Source organism: Heloderma suspectum, chromosome 1, assembly GCF_057233095.1.
Source record: "Heloderma suspectum isolate Gila_16-S chromosome 1, 16-S_ref, whole genome shotgun sequence".
Taxonomy (NCBI): domain Eukaryota; kingdom Metazoa; phylum Chordata; class Lepidosauria; order Squamata; family Helodermatidae; genus Heloderma; species Heloderma suspectum.
This window is the reverse complement of record NC_139458.1, coordinates 178,574,391-178,589,876: the sequence shown is the minus strand read 5'-3', so window position 1 is coordinate 178,589,876 and position 15,486 is coordinate 178,574,391. Positions and strand designations below refer to the sequence as shown.

Sequence of the window (15,486 nt, the reverse complement as noted above, 5' to 3'; positions counted from 1 at the left end):
GGGTCAAGCACACAGGGTGGTCGTTCAGACTTGGCCAAGCACCTTGTCCGCATCCTCAGGCCTCAGTAACTGAAACTCATGCAATAAAACTGGATCAGACGGTGCTCTGAACGCCTCTACCAATGGAACTGCATTAATCGTGGTGTCCAATTCATGATGAATCTGAGCGACTTTATCTTCAAAGTGCCGTGCAAACTTGTCACAGCGCGCCACCAAGGTTCCACCGTCTCTCTCCCTGGCCCAGAATGTAACAGGCCACGAACCACTTGGAAAATCTCCGCTGGACGACACTGAGAAGATGCAATGCTGGTGAAAAAGAACTGTCTCTTTTCCACCCTCGCCGCCACAGAGTAGGCTTGATAGTGGGCTCTTACCTGTGTTCGGTCAGACTCAGCACGAGTTTTCCTCCACCTGCATTCTAGCCATCTCCCCTCTTGTTTCATTGCCCTCAGCTCAGGTGTATACCAAGGAGCTGGCTGGGCTCTGCTCAGAGGGAGAGGGCACTTGGGCGCGATCGTGTCAACTTCCCGAATCATCTCTGCATTCCACAGAGCGACCTGGGCTTCGACAGGAGCACCAGCCATACCAGCAGGAAAATCCCCCAGAGCCCTCTGGAATCCATCGGAATCCATTAATCTCTGGGGGCAGACCATTTTAATAGGTCCCCCACCTTTGCAGAGGGGGAAGGCTGCCAGGAGTCTAAACCTCAGCAGGAAGTGATCTGACCATGACAAAGGGACAGATGCTAATTCCTCCACTTTCAGATCACCATCCTCCTGCCCAGTCGAGAAAACCAGATCAAGCGTGTGTCTTTTTTATATGCGTTGGGCCGATGACATGTTGGGATAGCCCCATGGTTGTCATGGCAGCCATGAAGTCCTGAGCCGCCCCGGATACAGCGGCCTCGGCACTGAAGTTGAGATTCCCCAGGACCATCATCCTAGGGGTCCTCAACACCAAAGTTCTCATATCATATATTAAGTTCTCATATCATCTTATTTTACAGAAAAACTTTTTTTACCACAGGTGGTTATTCTCCTGTGAAAATCTGTTGCTCTTTAGAATTGCCTTAAACAGTTAAGGGCGCAATCCTCGAGGCGACCGCCTTTCCAAAGCAGGGCAGGAGAAGCACGGAGGGGATCGTTCCCTCCGCGCTTCTCCTGCCCTGCATTTGCTGCTAGACAGCCGATTTCAGCTGTCTAGCTGCGGGAAGGCGTAGTGGGAGCGGAGGCTGCCAGATGACACATAGGGTGTATAGTACCAGCATTTCCGTTTTCCCCGCCCCGGAACACCCCCAGCCACGCCCCTTTTCGGCCGCTCCACGCTCCTCTTGGGAGCATGGAGTACGGAGCTGTTCCACACTGCCTCCAAGGTAGCATAGACGTGGGGGGGAGGTCATTTCCCTGGGAACCGACCTCAGAGCACGGGCTCCAAGGTTGGTTCCCAGAAAACACCATATCCTATGGCCATCTAGCCTCTGTCTAGCGGCCATAGGATTGCTCCCTAAGAAACTTTATTTGAATGACCAGAAAGACAAATAAGGAAAGGAAGACAGGTTAGGAATGTCCATACTAGAAAATTGTTTGATATATAACCTAACAACAACTTTACTCCCTTGCTTCTTGTGCCAATTACAAACAGATCATAGACTCACCAAAAAATATGTTATAATCTTGTACAAACCATGGTTTTCCCAAGAAAATTATATGCTTAACACCCACAAATTCATCTTGTAGTCAATGTACTAAGACAGACAAAGTGCATCCGTTCGTATTGGCAGAAAGGGTCCCGTGGGCTAACTTAAGTCATTTGGATAAACTGCCCTTAATTGGCTACACTGGCCTAAAACACTGATGTTACATAAGGAGGAAAAAACAAACAAACTCCTATCTGCCTTTCCTGATTCTGAAAAAACTTAGAGAAAACTTGTTCTCCTTTTGTTTTGTTTTTTTGTTCTCCATTTTCCTTTCTCCATTGTTTTTTCCTGGATATGCATGGGCGCCACAGCTCATCTAAACCCAGTTCGAATTTGATCTAGACTTGATCTTCACTTTGATCTAGACTTGCCTTTCTGCGAACAGAAGGGCTTCTTCCATTTGTGAACAGAATTGGGTTGCAAATGGAGATTCCCCATTGGAAGAAAGAGAACGGGTGGTGTTTTTTAGCAGTTCCCCATGTTGTCCCCACTGCCCACCACCTCTCATGCTGTTCTGGAGCATCTCTCAACCTTCTGGAGCAGCCTTTTAGAGGGCACAGAAATTGCAGAGGGAAGGAAGAATCAGCAAAAATACCCCCCCCCCCCCGCCAGTGTTGAGTACAAGTCTGGGTCCAATCCATTAAAAAAATGATGAAAGCAGCATTTGCCTTCTCATAAGTGCATAATATGTCAGGGAAGTTCACATTATATAACACTTTCTAAAGTCTGATACAAAAAAAAGAGTTTTATTAAAAGCAACTTTTGGAGTCTTGGTAATATTTCAACTGTTTCATCTAAAATATGTTCTTATGCAAAAAAAAAATCCTTTTGATTTCCTCTTAGGAAGTACACTAATAGAGGAACCAAAGATATCTGTTGATAACTGGTCGGAAGAAGAGGTTTCAGTTTGGTTATGCACACACGGCTTACAAGACCTAGTTGAGATTTTCAAAGGGAACAACATTGATGGTAAAGAACTGCTGAGTCTTACAAAAGAGAGCTTGGTGGATGATTTAAACATTGGTAAGACTTTAAACAAAAAAACCCTTTTATAATACCTTTAGATTTGTTTATGCTGTATATTCTGTTATACTATGGTTATCATCTTTGAAAACTTCTTCAGCAGTACTAGTGACACATTGGCTTGTTTGATTTTTTTTTTCTCATGTTGGCCCATGAGAAAAAAGAATCCAAACAGGGCAATACCTTTTTTATTAGGCCAACCAAAATGTCACAGAATAGGGAGCAAGCTTTGAGTTCTGCAGGACTTTTTATCTGGCAAGGGTGGAAGGAAATCTAGCTGATGCTGAAGCCACGGAGTCTGGATTTAGTTGCAATCTTAAGACAGAATGTGAGAGGAGGTAGGATACAGTGACCCGATTTGCACGTAACAGCAGTCATGGGTCAATTAACCCAAGAACTGCCAAAATCTAGTGGGAGTGAATGAGCACGCTGCCTCCAGAGCGCTGATCACTTCCACTTTCAATTAACAACCTACCATCATCCCTTTCATAAATTGTTGGTGTGACATCTGAACCCAGACACTGTGGGTTGTTTAGGGGTTAAACAACCCAGAGTTAACCTTTGATTTGTTGTTGGATTAAACCTGGGTTGTTTACCCCCTAAACAATCCAGAGTGTCAGGGTTCGGACTTCACACTAAAAGCCTACGAATGGGGTGATCATAGTTTGTTAGTTGAAAGCAGAAGTGATGAGTGTGCCAGGGGCAGCACACTTGCTCACTCCTGCTAGAGTTCTGCAATTTGTGGGGTAATTAACCCACAATTACTGTTATGTGCGAATCAGGCCAATTAGATTAGGCTCTGCTATGCAGGTTTCAGATTACACCTAGGACTGTCCTTGGGACTGCTGGGAGAAAGAAGCATAACAGTGGTTGAACCCCCATTTTTGAACGTATAAAATGTTTACACTGGTAAACATGTGGATGTGTCTCCATCTTTAGGTGAAACACACAGGCTCTTTGGTAAGTGGAAAATAGAAGTAAAGAGAAAGTTGACAGTTTTTATATTAACAAAGCTGGACATTAATTTTAGGTGATGTCCTAGGTAAACAAAAAAGTCAGTAGAAGACTAACTGGGTAGCTTTACCTACTAGTTGAAAGTACCCTCAGAGGTTAAAGTTTCATTCTCAGGTGATACAAAACCCTTTTTTCCCCATTTTAGGAACCTGCAGTGTTTGTCTCCAGTCTTGTGTAATAACTCTTATGCTGTGCTGTCCACTAGGGATTATTTCAATAAATACATTTGGATTGCAGTAATGGTTTGAGACAATCTGCGTGTTGTCTTCTGAGCTGCAAAATTTAAGCCTGTGTACTTGAATTCACAGTATCCTATAGAATATCACAGAATATCCTGTAGACCTTTTGTGCCTGCATTTTGTAAACGAGATCGAGCTATTTGGCCCTTCCTTCAGTCAAACAATCCCCCTCTCCCTTGAATCTAGTTCTGTGTAGTTTCTTTTGTTCTTGAAATGGCCATACCGGATGTTGCATACAGGGTTTGGATTTTGTTAATGCAAGCAAGGATAAGGACCATATGCTGGCCAAACTGGATGACCTAGGCTGTAGTAGTAGAAACGGACTCAAATGAATTGACTTAGGACCATGCTTAAGGTTAGGAATGTTCCAGCAGCTGCATGAATTTAGGAGTCCCCCCACTCCCTTTTTTGTTTTTTAGGCATCAGAGATAGTTTTGACTAGAAATGGCATGTTGAATGGGGTTGATTTGTGAGCCAGCTGTGTTAGGAAGTGAGTGAGCATGTCGGGAGAACTTCCTCTTGGCTCAGTGGTTCAGATGACTTTTGTGAAGACCATTTCACACAGTACATTTGAAGGTGCCATTTCACACATTATGCAGAGGCAAACCTGGGTTTGCTGTAGAGTGCACACTCAATAGCAAGCTGCAACTGATCATATGTCCCTAGTATTATAGCTGTGTTTACAAACACATTTGTCTCACTGATACTTTTCATTTTTAATCACACTGTAATTACACTTTAAAATGTAATACGTGGACTGGCTGCTAGAATCTCTAAGGAATTTTTTCCAGACTTATGGCTCTGGATTTCACCTTTCTCTATAGCATATGGTTTGTTGTATTTGCTCAAGTAACCTGCTTTGAATTAGGCACTTCTGATATATTCTCCTTTAACAACTGTTCTTTGCTTTCCACCTAATCTATATGATGTGAGTAAAATTATGTGTGGAGGATTCTGCCATAGGAAAGAATGGGGCTATACGATTTCAAGTTGTTTTCAGTTCTACAGTGCTGTTATGTTGTGAATTATCAGGCCAATCCAATACACCATTTTTGCTTCAGTGGAACTACGTTAGTATAAATGCCTATATATGGCCTTATGGTTGTGTCTCTGATTTCTCTGGTTCAGTCTCTCCCAACTTCATGCCTTCCAGATTGCAAGTCCCACCAGTCCCAGGAAGGCTGCTCTAGTTTTCGCTCTGCCTGGTGGTGATAGTTGCTAAGTCATTTGCATAAATGAGCTCATTAGGTTTTAGAATTCACTGGGCAGTATCCAATGCTGCCCACCCCCAATGGGGCCTTGCTTGCATTCTCTAAGCGGCCAGCCCTGCTGAATCTCTTCCGCAAGCAGCGCCCACCACTTGTGGAATGGAGATTTAGTGCTTCCGGGGACAAGCCCCGAAATAAGCAGAAACACTAGTGTCTGGAACGGGGCTGGTTGGTGGAGCTTCCTCCTGCAAGCTCTGCCAACCTGGCCCATTCCAAAAATGAGAATTTCTGCTTGTTTCGGGTTGCCCCCAGAAGCGCTTAACCTCTGTTTTGCAAGTGGTGGGTACTACTTCTGGATGGGAATTGGTGCGGCTGGCTGTTTGCAGGTGGGTCTCCATTGGATACTGCCCAGAGTTACACCTTACCTTCTGTACATCACCCAAAGCTGGCACCCATGAACAATTTTTGTAGTTGATCAGACTTTTTTTTTTTTTTAAAGAAAGGTAAGGGGCAATGCTTCTTTATTTCTTTGAACATTCAAGGAGGCCAGAGATGCCAGGCTTATCAGTTGAGTCTAATCAGATAATGCTGATGGTAGGCTTATATGAAAATTGAAAGCAGCAGGACTGGAGATAAGAGTCCCTAGCTGGGCTGACCTCTAGCGTACGCACCAGCACTTTGGAAAAATCAACATAACTTGTTGCCTGAGTACTGGGACTTTTAATGACACCACTGAGAACTAATTATAAGCTAAAAATAAGAAAATAAAAGGAGATTTGGCAGAGCTTGTCATGAGACCAGTTATGTGATATAGTGGGTAAACCAAATCTAAAATATTTTTGTTAGCTGAAAGTTCTTTCCTCTGTAACTCCAACAAAGTTAACAGAATAGGAACATGGTAGGCAGCTATTGTGATACCTCACCCCACCCCCACCGTTGGTGATTACAGTGCAGAATTCATCACAGATATGAGGCATATGTTTATGTATGCATTTGTCCTGGTGATTTTCCACTCAATTGGATCCTTAATTTACGACTGGAAATAGTTGTGCAGAACAGCTTCATAAGGACTTCGTGGTAGAGCAGAACATCTGCGCCCTCAGGTATTCTCTGATCTTTCCTAATGATAAGATGTGGATTATGGAGAACTAAAAGCTAATGTGCACTTTTTATCCTGCCTAAAAGTTACACTGTATAGGTTTAGGTAACATGATGATATGTAGTCTTAAATACTTCCTGGCAAATTCACATATACGGATGAACTAATGTTGAAAGATGAAACATTCCTGTGAGGATATTTCTTCCAGTTTTATAAATATAACAGCTCTGAATTTGTTCAGTTCTTTCTCTGCCTCAAAAGGTTGGACAGGTTGTACTCTCTACAACTTGAGAAGTCAATTCTTATTTCTGCCTCCTTTATATCAGGAGGCTCTCTCCGTTCCTTCAGTAGGCAAACCAGCTGGTGCTTTTTCTCTCTACAAGATGCTCAGCTCAACAGCATTTTCCCCCCTTAAGCCACCCCACTGTACCAAACTCAATTTCTATTTTATTCAGTAATACTCTGTCTAATCAATATTCTGTAAGATTCAAGTGTAATAATGCTGAACAATTAGTTGTCCTTTATGTACCTGTGATTTTCTACAGTGTTTCACAACTCTTGGCACCATTCGTTCGCATAGTTTTGTATGTATTTTTACAAGTGAAATAACATTTTAAAACAGCAATATTAATATTGTGATAATGTATATCAATATTTCCTTAGTCAAGTAATACAAAGTGTTACCTGATTTTCAAGTTGGGTCCAGATTTATTCAAACTTAGAGTCAACTCATTGAAATCAATGGGTTGGATCCAGGATCTGCCTTCCATAAATGGAAAGGCTCTGTTCATGGGAGATGCCACTGCCCAATTTGGGAGGATTCACACTCACACCACAGTTTAACCCATTCAGCAGGGACACCAGCCCTCTGTGTAGTATTATCAGGGGGCTGGAGGGGCTGCTGTGCAAGGAGAGGACAGGGAAGTCAGCTTCCAGTAGCTGTGTTGTACATGTTTAAATCTGGGCCCAACCCAATGGGTCTGCTCTTAAGTACAACTAAATATGGATCTAGTGTACTGGGTATAAAATTACAGATTAAAAAATTAAGTAGCCATGAGCCTGAAAACATACAACTTATAAAAAGTCATAGTAGGGTGATACTTTTATTAGGACCAACCAAAATGTCACAAAGACATGAACATGTGACTTTTGCGGAACTCTTCTTCAGGCTGGATGTTAAGCAAAAGACTGTGTGGAGGAAGAAGCAGGTGTTAAAGAAGATATTAAAGCCCCAAAGTCTGCAGTTAATGGCAGCCTCAAGATGAAGCACAGGAGGAGTTTTGCAAACCTAATTAGATTAGCTTCTGCTAAATGCTGAAGAGATTTCAGGTTGCTCCATTTCTTATTTGCAGTTTGGGATACAAAATCTGGAAGTATTTTCATACATCAGAAAATGAGTATCTAACTTTCTGCTCTAATAGCGTCTGTCAGTATTTGAGTGTCATATCCGAGCAAGCCAGGCTTTACTTGTGTGCACATGAGCATCTCTCATTGTCTTTCTCTTGCAGCCTGTACAACATTAAGCGTGCCTAAGCCTATGGAAATCAATGGGCTTAAAGCATGCCTAACTCTCTAGAATAGGGCTCTTATTGTTCTTTATAAAAATGTACCAGATTTAAGTATCCTTTTGTAACAATAAAAATCATGAACTGTAAGAGTGGAGACCAGGGACTCTTCTTTCAGTGTTCTATGGTAATTGCTTTGTTTCTGTTCTCTTACGTTAGTTTTCTCTTCTCCCAGAGGCATTTAATTGAGAAGGTGACCAGCAGGTGGTTCACATAGCATTTCATTAGTCTGTTTGATTGTTTTTGACACCTCTTTGAAAGAATACTTCATTACCATGCAAATAGAACTAGCTTCTTTTCCAAACTAATTGCCATATAACAACATAAACAACAGTGAAATTAGAACAGCAAAGCCCATTGAAATGAAGTACAGGATTTTTGCATTCACTCAAATTCATTGCAGTTACACAATAGGATTAAGGAAAGCTAAATTAATACATCCACACTAGCCACAATCAGCTTCCCCACCCCACCCCCAGTTATGATTGTTTCTAAAACGTCACCAGAATATCAGGTACCTCTATAAACATTGGTCATGACCCCATCCTCTTCTCTGTGTATGGAAGTCTGACTTGAAACAGTTCAAAGTCTGCCTTTGAACATTCAAATATCATCAGTATTGTTGCAGTACATATAAGTAATTTGGGAGCTAGTTTAAGCTGCATAAGCATGCTAACTGAATTCTACAAAAGAGCTCAATTTAGGTTTCTCCATTAATTGAAGCAATTTTTAAAATGTATTTGAAATATTTTATACTGTTCATCAGAATTGACTGAAGGATGGTTTATAAGGCTCTTGTGTCTGGCTTTTGATGCTGTTGGTTGAACTAGCTATGCTGCTGCAGTAACTACATTCATTCTGGCAATAGCAGGTAGTAAACAACATGCCTGTTGCTGTTTACTTTTCCTCCTGTATGTAGTTGCCTTTTAGTCACTAGAGCTACATTATTCTCCTACAATTAATTTGTGTGAACAGGAGGAGGCAGGAGGTGGGCAGGAAGCCTAAGACTGCACACAAAAGAAAACTCCCCTGCACCTGCCATATCCTCACTGTCTTTGGTCTGGTGGCATCTTTAAGGGCCACACAGTAGCAGTGTTTGGAGCATACTGCCTGCATACCATAATGTCTGAAGGGGTGGCACAATTGGTATGTTTAGATATTTAGCAGCGTTATTTAGCAGAAAAGAAGGTATAGGTTTGTGCAACTGACTGAGCATTTATTTTCAAGTTTGATCTAGGCACGAAGAAGTATTACATGGCCAATATGTGAATTCCTTTCCAGAATCTCTAGGTCTCCGCAGTAAAGTATTGCGAAACATCGACGAGCTGAGGACTCAGATGAAAGCTGCCTGTCTGGGTATCCCTGATGAATTCCTGTGTCCCATAACAAGAGAACTTATGAAAGAGCCAGTCATTGCTGCAGGTAGGTGGGAACAAGGTGATTTATTTGTGTCTGTTATTTAGGTTCAGAGATAAAGGCTCAGCTATTAAAGAAAATTTATCTTTAGGTTACAGGGTGTATTCCTATTCTTCCAAAGTAATAGGGAAATCTGTTCCTAGTCTTACTGCTCAACTTAGTGACACCATTGCCATAAACAGCAAAGGAAGTATGTCTTCATGAACCATCGTACAATCAAGATGAACATACAGCAAGGTGTTGTGTGAAGGCTTCCTGCGCCTGGATGCCCAAGGTTATATGTGTAGTTCTTGGGGAATTTCCAGCTGAGTGGCGCTTCTGCCGAGACCCTGATTTCGCTGTGGAATCGTGAGACAGGCCGGGCTGTTGGCATGAGCGCTCCTGCCCTGGCTTGCACTGCTTTGGAAGTGGTGGAAGAGCCACTCACCTCCTCCACCCCTTAGGATTTTTCTGCCAGTGGATTTGAAGATGGGCCTCTGAGTCTTGCACCCACCCTGCCATCTGCAGTAATGCAGGTGGTGACTGGAGCTTCTTGTTTGGAATCTGTCTTTAGCATTCCCCCACAAGGAATATGCCTGGCACCATAGTTTCCTTTTCAGGGCCTGGCAGAACTGTATTTGCTGAGGCCTCCTAGATTGCTCAGTTTTATACTATGCTGGAATATTACTACTGCTTTTTGTTTTTTAAGTATGTTTTATTATGTGTTTTATTTATTCCTTGTAAACTCTGGCTTAAAAGTGGTTTAGGTAATAATTTGCACTAGAAAGTAGAAGGCAGAACGCTATCATATGGAGCCTTATTATGCTGAGTCAGTCTACTCTAACTCGTAGAGGCTCTCTTAAGGTGAAGGAATTCAGCCTCTAGCTCTCACACATGGCTGTCTTTGGGTGTGTTTTTGTTTTAATATTCCAAGAAATTCATTAACTTCTAATATGCAGTGAAATTAATTTCCTCACATACAAGCCATAAAAGATAATGATATACCTCAAAGCTTCCTTATACTGAATCAGGCCATTGGTCCATCAGTATCATTATTTATAGACCAACATCATTCTGTGGTTTCAGACAGGCTTCCACAACCCTACCTGGAGATACAAGGCTTATTTATACTAGGAGTGCACGAAAGCCACTTACCTGGTCTCGCAGCTTGCTTCATGGTGGGGGGGAGGCGCTTCGCTGCTCCCCCCGAAGTTCACGCTGGGGGGGGAGGCTTCCCACCTTGCCCGGCCGAAATTCAGGCTGGGGGGGGAGGCTTCCCACCTCGCCCGGCCGAAATTCAGGCCGGGGAGGAGGTGCCTCGCCTCGCCCGGCCGCGAAATAAAAAGTAAAAAAAACAAAACGCCCCCGTGATAGGCTACGTGACGATTTACGTAGCCTATCATGGCTAGATCTGCAAAGTCAGCTGTGATAGGCTACATTAATCATCACGTAGCCTATCACGGGGGCGTTTTGTTTTTTTTTACTTTTATTAGAATGGCGGCGGCGGCAGCCAGTCGAAAGACCGGCTGCCGCCCCCGCCCCTGACGAAGACCTGACGAACCGCCGCCGGGACCCGCCGCCAGGAGGGACATTCGGGAAAGGTAAGTCTCGTCCCGGGGTGGGTGCGGGGGCAGGGGCGGTGCGGAGAATTTCTCCCCGAAACTACTTCGGGGGGCCAAACATGTTGGCACTCGCCCCCCCGAAGTTTCGGGGAGAAATTCTCCCCCATCCCTAATTTATACATGGCATATTTGGCATGTAAAGTGTGCTCTACCACTGAGCTACAGCCCTTCTCCAAATTGTCTGACAAGATCATCAGGAGTCTATCCTTTCCAGATTTCTTATCCAATCATATCTAATTAAGAATGCTGGACACTCAGGGCAACAGAGAAAAGAGCATGTGTTCTCCCCAGCTCTCAAGTTCTTCCACTTAAGTCTTTCCTTGTGTCTTCTTCTGGTGTGATCACTGCTATCATTCTCTTAAATCCCCTGCCCTACTTGGAAGTGGAGGAGGCTGGTCTAGCATGTTTCTCTTTCTGGCTCAAAATTTATTATTTCATTTATTTTTATTTATTAAAGTTATTTATAGACTACCTTTCTTCATGAAAGATATTGCAGTTTACAAAATAAAACTGATTCAATAAAACCACAAAAGATACAGCAAATATCCATAATGCAGTAGGCCAGTACTAATAATCAGTGGACTGTCATTCTCAGAGTATGGGACTTAAGTCAGTCTGGATCCAACCCAGTGTTTGGGAATGCCCGCATGAATAGATATGTTTTTTCTAAACCGCAGAACACCTGCACCATAGTTGGCTGTTGAAACTCTGGGCACCTTAGCGATGCCATTTGTTTCCAGGAAAGAACCTTCCAGGCAGACCAGAAAGTCAAAGGAAGGCAGTAAGAAAAGGAAGGGGAGAAAAGCTGTCAAAGTGTGGAACTACTACTTGACTGACAGCTAAGCTTTCAGGTGCTGGTGCGTAGCACTAGCTGTTGTGCTCCTAAATCTCTTTTATAAGCAGTGGAGGCAGGTATGGCAACTCTTCCCCTCTAGTTCAAAACTCAACTCATTCTCAGGGGGAGCTAAATTGGAGGGAAGGTTGGAGGGATGCTGAATCCCCGCTGATGAAACAGATCATTGCGCCAATCCACGGTGGGTTAGGCTGAAAACCACCCCCTTGTGGGTTATCCAAGGGAGGCTGGGTTTTGCCCCAACCCCCAGTGTAATCCCACAATGTTCTTTCCCCATCCCCATAGAAATTAATGCTTCCATTAACTCCTCTGGAGTGGGAAAAAGGCCCTGTATCCTGAGATGTGCCTTTGGATTGGCCCAGAAAAAAACAGTCAATTTCATCCATTTATTTTTTTAAAAAAACTCTGATAAATTCTGTTTTGCAGGGTCCCACAACCCTCTGAAGAAGCTGGGGTGGGGGACAGTTCCAACAATAAGTTCCAACAGTTGCCCTGCCTTGCTTGAGCAAAAGTGCTTTCCATTAAGGTTTGGATACAAGCTAGTTTGGATAGAAGCTACTATGATTCATTTCTTTATCTTATTTCAAAAGGAAGAGGATGAAGGCAAGCATGTTAGTGACAAGTGCTCAGTAAATCTCCAAATAGGTGTTTTCATGCTTCTGGAGAAAGCACATGTGGCTTAAACATAAATAAGCAATGGCTTTTACAAAAACTGGCACTGCATACATGATTATTTTTTTAAATAAGTCCTGAGCAAGGTCTGTCAAAATTCAGATTGTCAATTGCAATTTTCTGCCTAGTCACATCACTGTTTTGGTACTTCTGTTTCATACATGAAAGGCAATGTGCACAAGGGACCTTGCATAGCAGCTCTGATGATTCCTTTGACAGCTTTGTGATGAACTTTTAGAAACCAATTTTAAAGCTAGTATTAAAATAAGTAGTAGATGTGTTGAGAATCCTAGCCTTCACTGAGCAAATGCTTGGGAAAGGTGTGGGTGGATGTATTTATCCGTCACTATATCACTTTTTTATTCTAAGAATTTTAATTTCATGGAAATCAATTACTCATTTTCCACCTGAGAAAATCATCATCTCATATGATGAATGCAGCTGTAAGTTAAGGTTCAGGCAATATTTGATATGAGCATAAAGTACTTAGTTATTGATCTTGGTGTCTTCAAATGTGCTGTTATTTATACAATAGCATCAATGTGCATATTACTTTGTAGTTATGCACGCAAGACAGCTCCCTACTCAAAGGAGCTTGCAATCAAAATTGCCAGCAGTAGACACAATAAAGGAAGGCATGGATAAAAGGGGTGAGGGCTTTGCACATTAGATGTAAAGTGTGACTTTGATATAGCACACTTAGTCAAAGAACTCTGATTGGCCAGTGCCCCCTGCTAGATGTACGTGCAGTGGCAAACTCGGGTTTCTTCTGCCTAAGGTGTGAAATAGTCCCGGAGGGAAAATAGATGCATACATACATACATACATACATACGTGCAGCATTTATGATATATTCAGTCTGATAAGACGTGTACAGTTTGTCACCATACGGACATATGAAACCTGTTTATAAAGATTCAAGCTATTGGGTACATCTAGGCCAGGATGATATATTGCAACCAGAACCAATGATTCCTGGTTCTGTTTTATAAGATCCTTTTAACTGAAGAGACTGGTCCTCTGTATGTAAAAAGCATATGCTACAGCCCTTCTGAATTATCTATGTGTGGTTTTATGTTTTTTTTTCCTATACAAAAGTGCATTTAAAGTAGGACAGGGGTAAAATTGAGATCGCTCCTAAAATACTATTAAAATTTTGATGCAAGTTCCTTCCATAAGGCTATTATTTGGCATTACTGAGACTGATTCTGTGGCAAATCTATTGATCTTGCCTTCTATCAAATACATGTTGGTACAGGGCTAATCCATGAGTTACAATTTTTTTTTCAGGCCCAAAGGCCCCCACACCTCTTCTTGAACTAGAATATTCTCTGTTTAGCACGATAACCCAGCATGTGACAACCCAGTCAAGATCCCTAGCTATATCAGGGTGAAGGGGGCTATTACTGGGTTCCAGACAGATTCCTCCTAGAATGTTATATATTATGTTATTTGTGGATTCTGTATTGAGTTGGCCTATTAAGGATTTTTCTGACTGAACAGAAGTAAAGTTGAGGCCTTTCATTGTGTTCTGCATTGTTTGCAGTTCTCTATGTCTTGTTAAAAATGTGGTAAAAAAACAGAGCACATATCCCTGCTTTCAGTGATGTTTCTAATTCTCTCTTTAGATGGCTATTCCTATGAGAAGGAAGCAATGGAAAACTGGATCATTAAGAAAAGGCACTCCAGTCCCATGACAAATCTACCGCTTCAGAGACTTGTACTTACCCCAAACAGAAGTCTGAAAATGGCTATCAATCGCTGGTTAGAAACTCAGCCAAAATATAATGAACAGCCATCATCCTAAACAATTTTTTCTAATAATAGAAATGAAGCTGAAGGTAGGTAAATACATTCAGTTATAAACGTCTTGGTGGCAGTACCTTGGTCTTTTATTTCCATTAGCACTGTGTAAATTGATAGCACTGTATAAATTAAGGACCTTGACATTTGAACAAAATTCAGGTATTAAGATACTTAATAACTACATGCGTTAAAACTTATCTCAAAGTTCTGTTACTGAGCAATGTTAAGACTGCAACCCTATACATTACCTGAGAGCAGGACCCAAAAAAGTCATTTGCGCTTCTGAATGGACATATGCAAGATTGCACTATGTCCCATTAATTTCATAAGAAAGATGAGCATGTTGATCATGCTTAGTAACAATGGAAGCATGACTCATGTTTCTAATCCATTTAGCAATTAAATACCCTGACATTCGCGTTATGGTGCCTCCTGTGAGTTACTGGAAGGAAGATCCATTTAAAGATAAACTTCCATAGACTCTTGTACAAGTTAGGACACAATCCTATTGATTGTGCCCTCCATGATTGGAAGTGGCAGAGGCAAACTTTGCCTCTCCACCTGCCCTGCATTTTTTGCTAGATGGGATTTTGTGCCCATCTAGTGATGGAGCCTTGGAGGGAGAGGGAAGGAGGCTGGAGAGGCCTCAGGATAGTTTGTAGCCTGGCCTCTCCAGTCTCCTCCCACACCCACTGAAATGCCCCCTTTTCCCCCTTTCCAAGGTTTCTTTTTTGACCTCAGAGGCCAGCTGGCACGGTTCTTTCCATACCGTCTGTGAGGTGGCGGTGGAGGAGGGGTGGATCCCCGATTCCCCCTTCCGAGGTTGGTGTGCTGTCGCCAACCTCAGCGGGGGGTATCCACTGTATCCTATGGCCTCTCAGACAGCATCTAGCAGCCTTATGATTGCTCCCTCAGGCACATATTAACTGAAAAACATGTATGCTTCAACATTAAAGTTTTGTGGACAAGAGAGATGATTTTCATGTCCCCTTACAATTAAGCATATTGAGCTTTGTAGGACTTAGAAGAATTTCATCCATAGTATTTTAGGCTGCAATACTAAATATGCAATACTGTCTCCCTGTACTCAGCGGGATTTACTTCTGAGCAGACAGGTATAACATTGTGCATGCTCTGATGATACGTGGCATGGGGTACCATTCAGCAGTGAATGTCAGGATTACTCTTGCTAGGAGACTGCATTAACATCATGCTTCTTTAATGACAAGTTACATATGACAAACCTTTCAAACTATGCAGAGAAGGCTAATTAAATGAGCACATCATATCACCA

At 42.4% G+C, this 15,486-nt stretch overlaps 1 protein-coding gene across 10 annotated transcripts in view; it reads left to right on the top strand.

The window, feature by feature from the left end:
- The window catches only part of WDSUB1 (WD repeat, sterile alpha motif and U-box domain containing 1), an 88,732-nt gene that overhangs the window by 24,585 nt on the left and 48,661 nt on the right, over positions 1 to 15,486 (top strand). For all 10 annotated transcript variants that reach the window (XM_084811267.1, XM_084811297.1, XM_084811307.1 and 7 more), the window contains 3 exons: positions 2,540 to 2,719; positions 9,126 to 9,266; positions 14,015 to 14,227. In XM_084811267.1, the coding sequence (XP_084667393.1) occupies positions 2,540 to 2,719; positions 9,126 to 9,266; positions 14,015 to 14,193 (500 nt within the window). In that variant the 3' untranslated portion in view covers positions 14,194 to 14,227. The remainder of the gene's footprint in view (positions 1 to 2,539; positions 2,720 to 9,125; positions 9,267 to 14,014; positions 14,228 to 15,486) is intronic.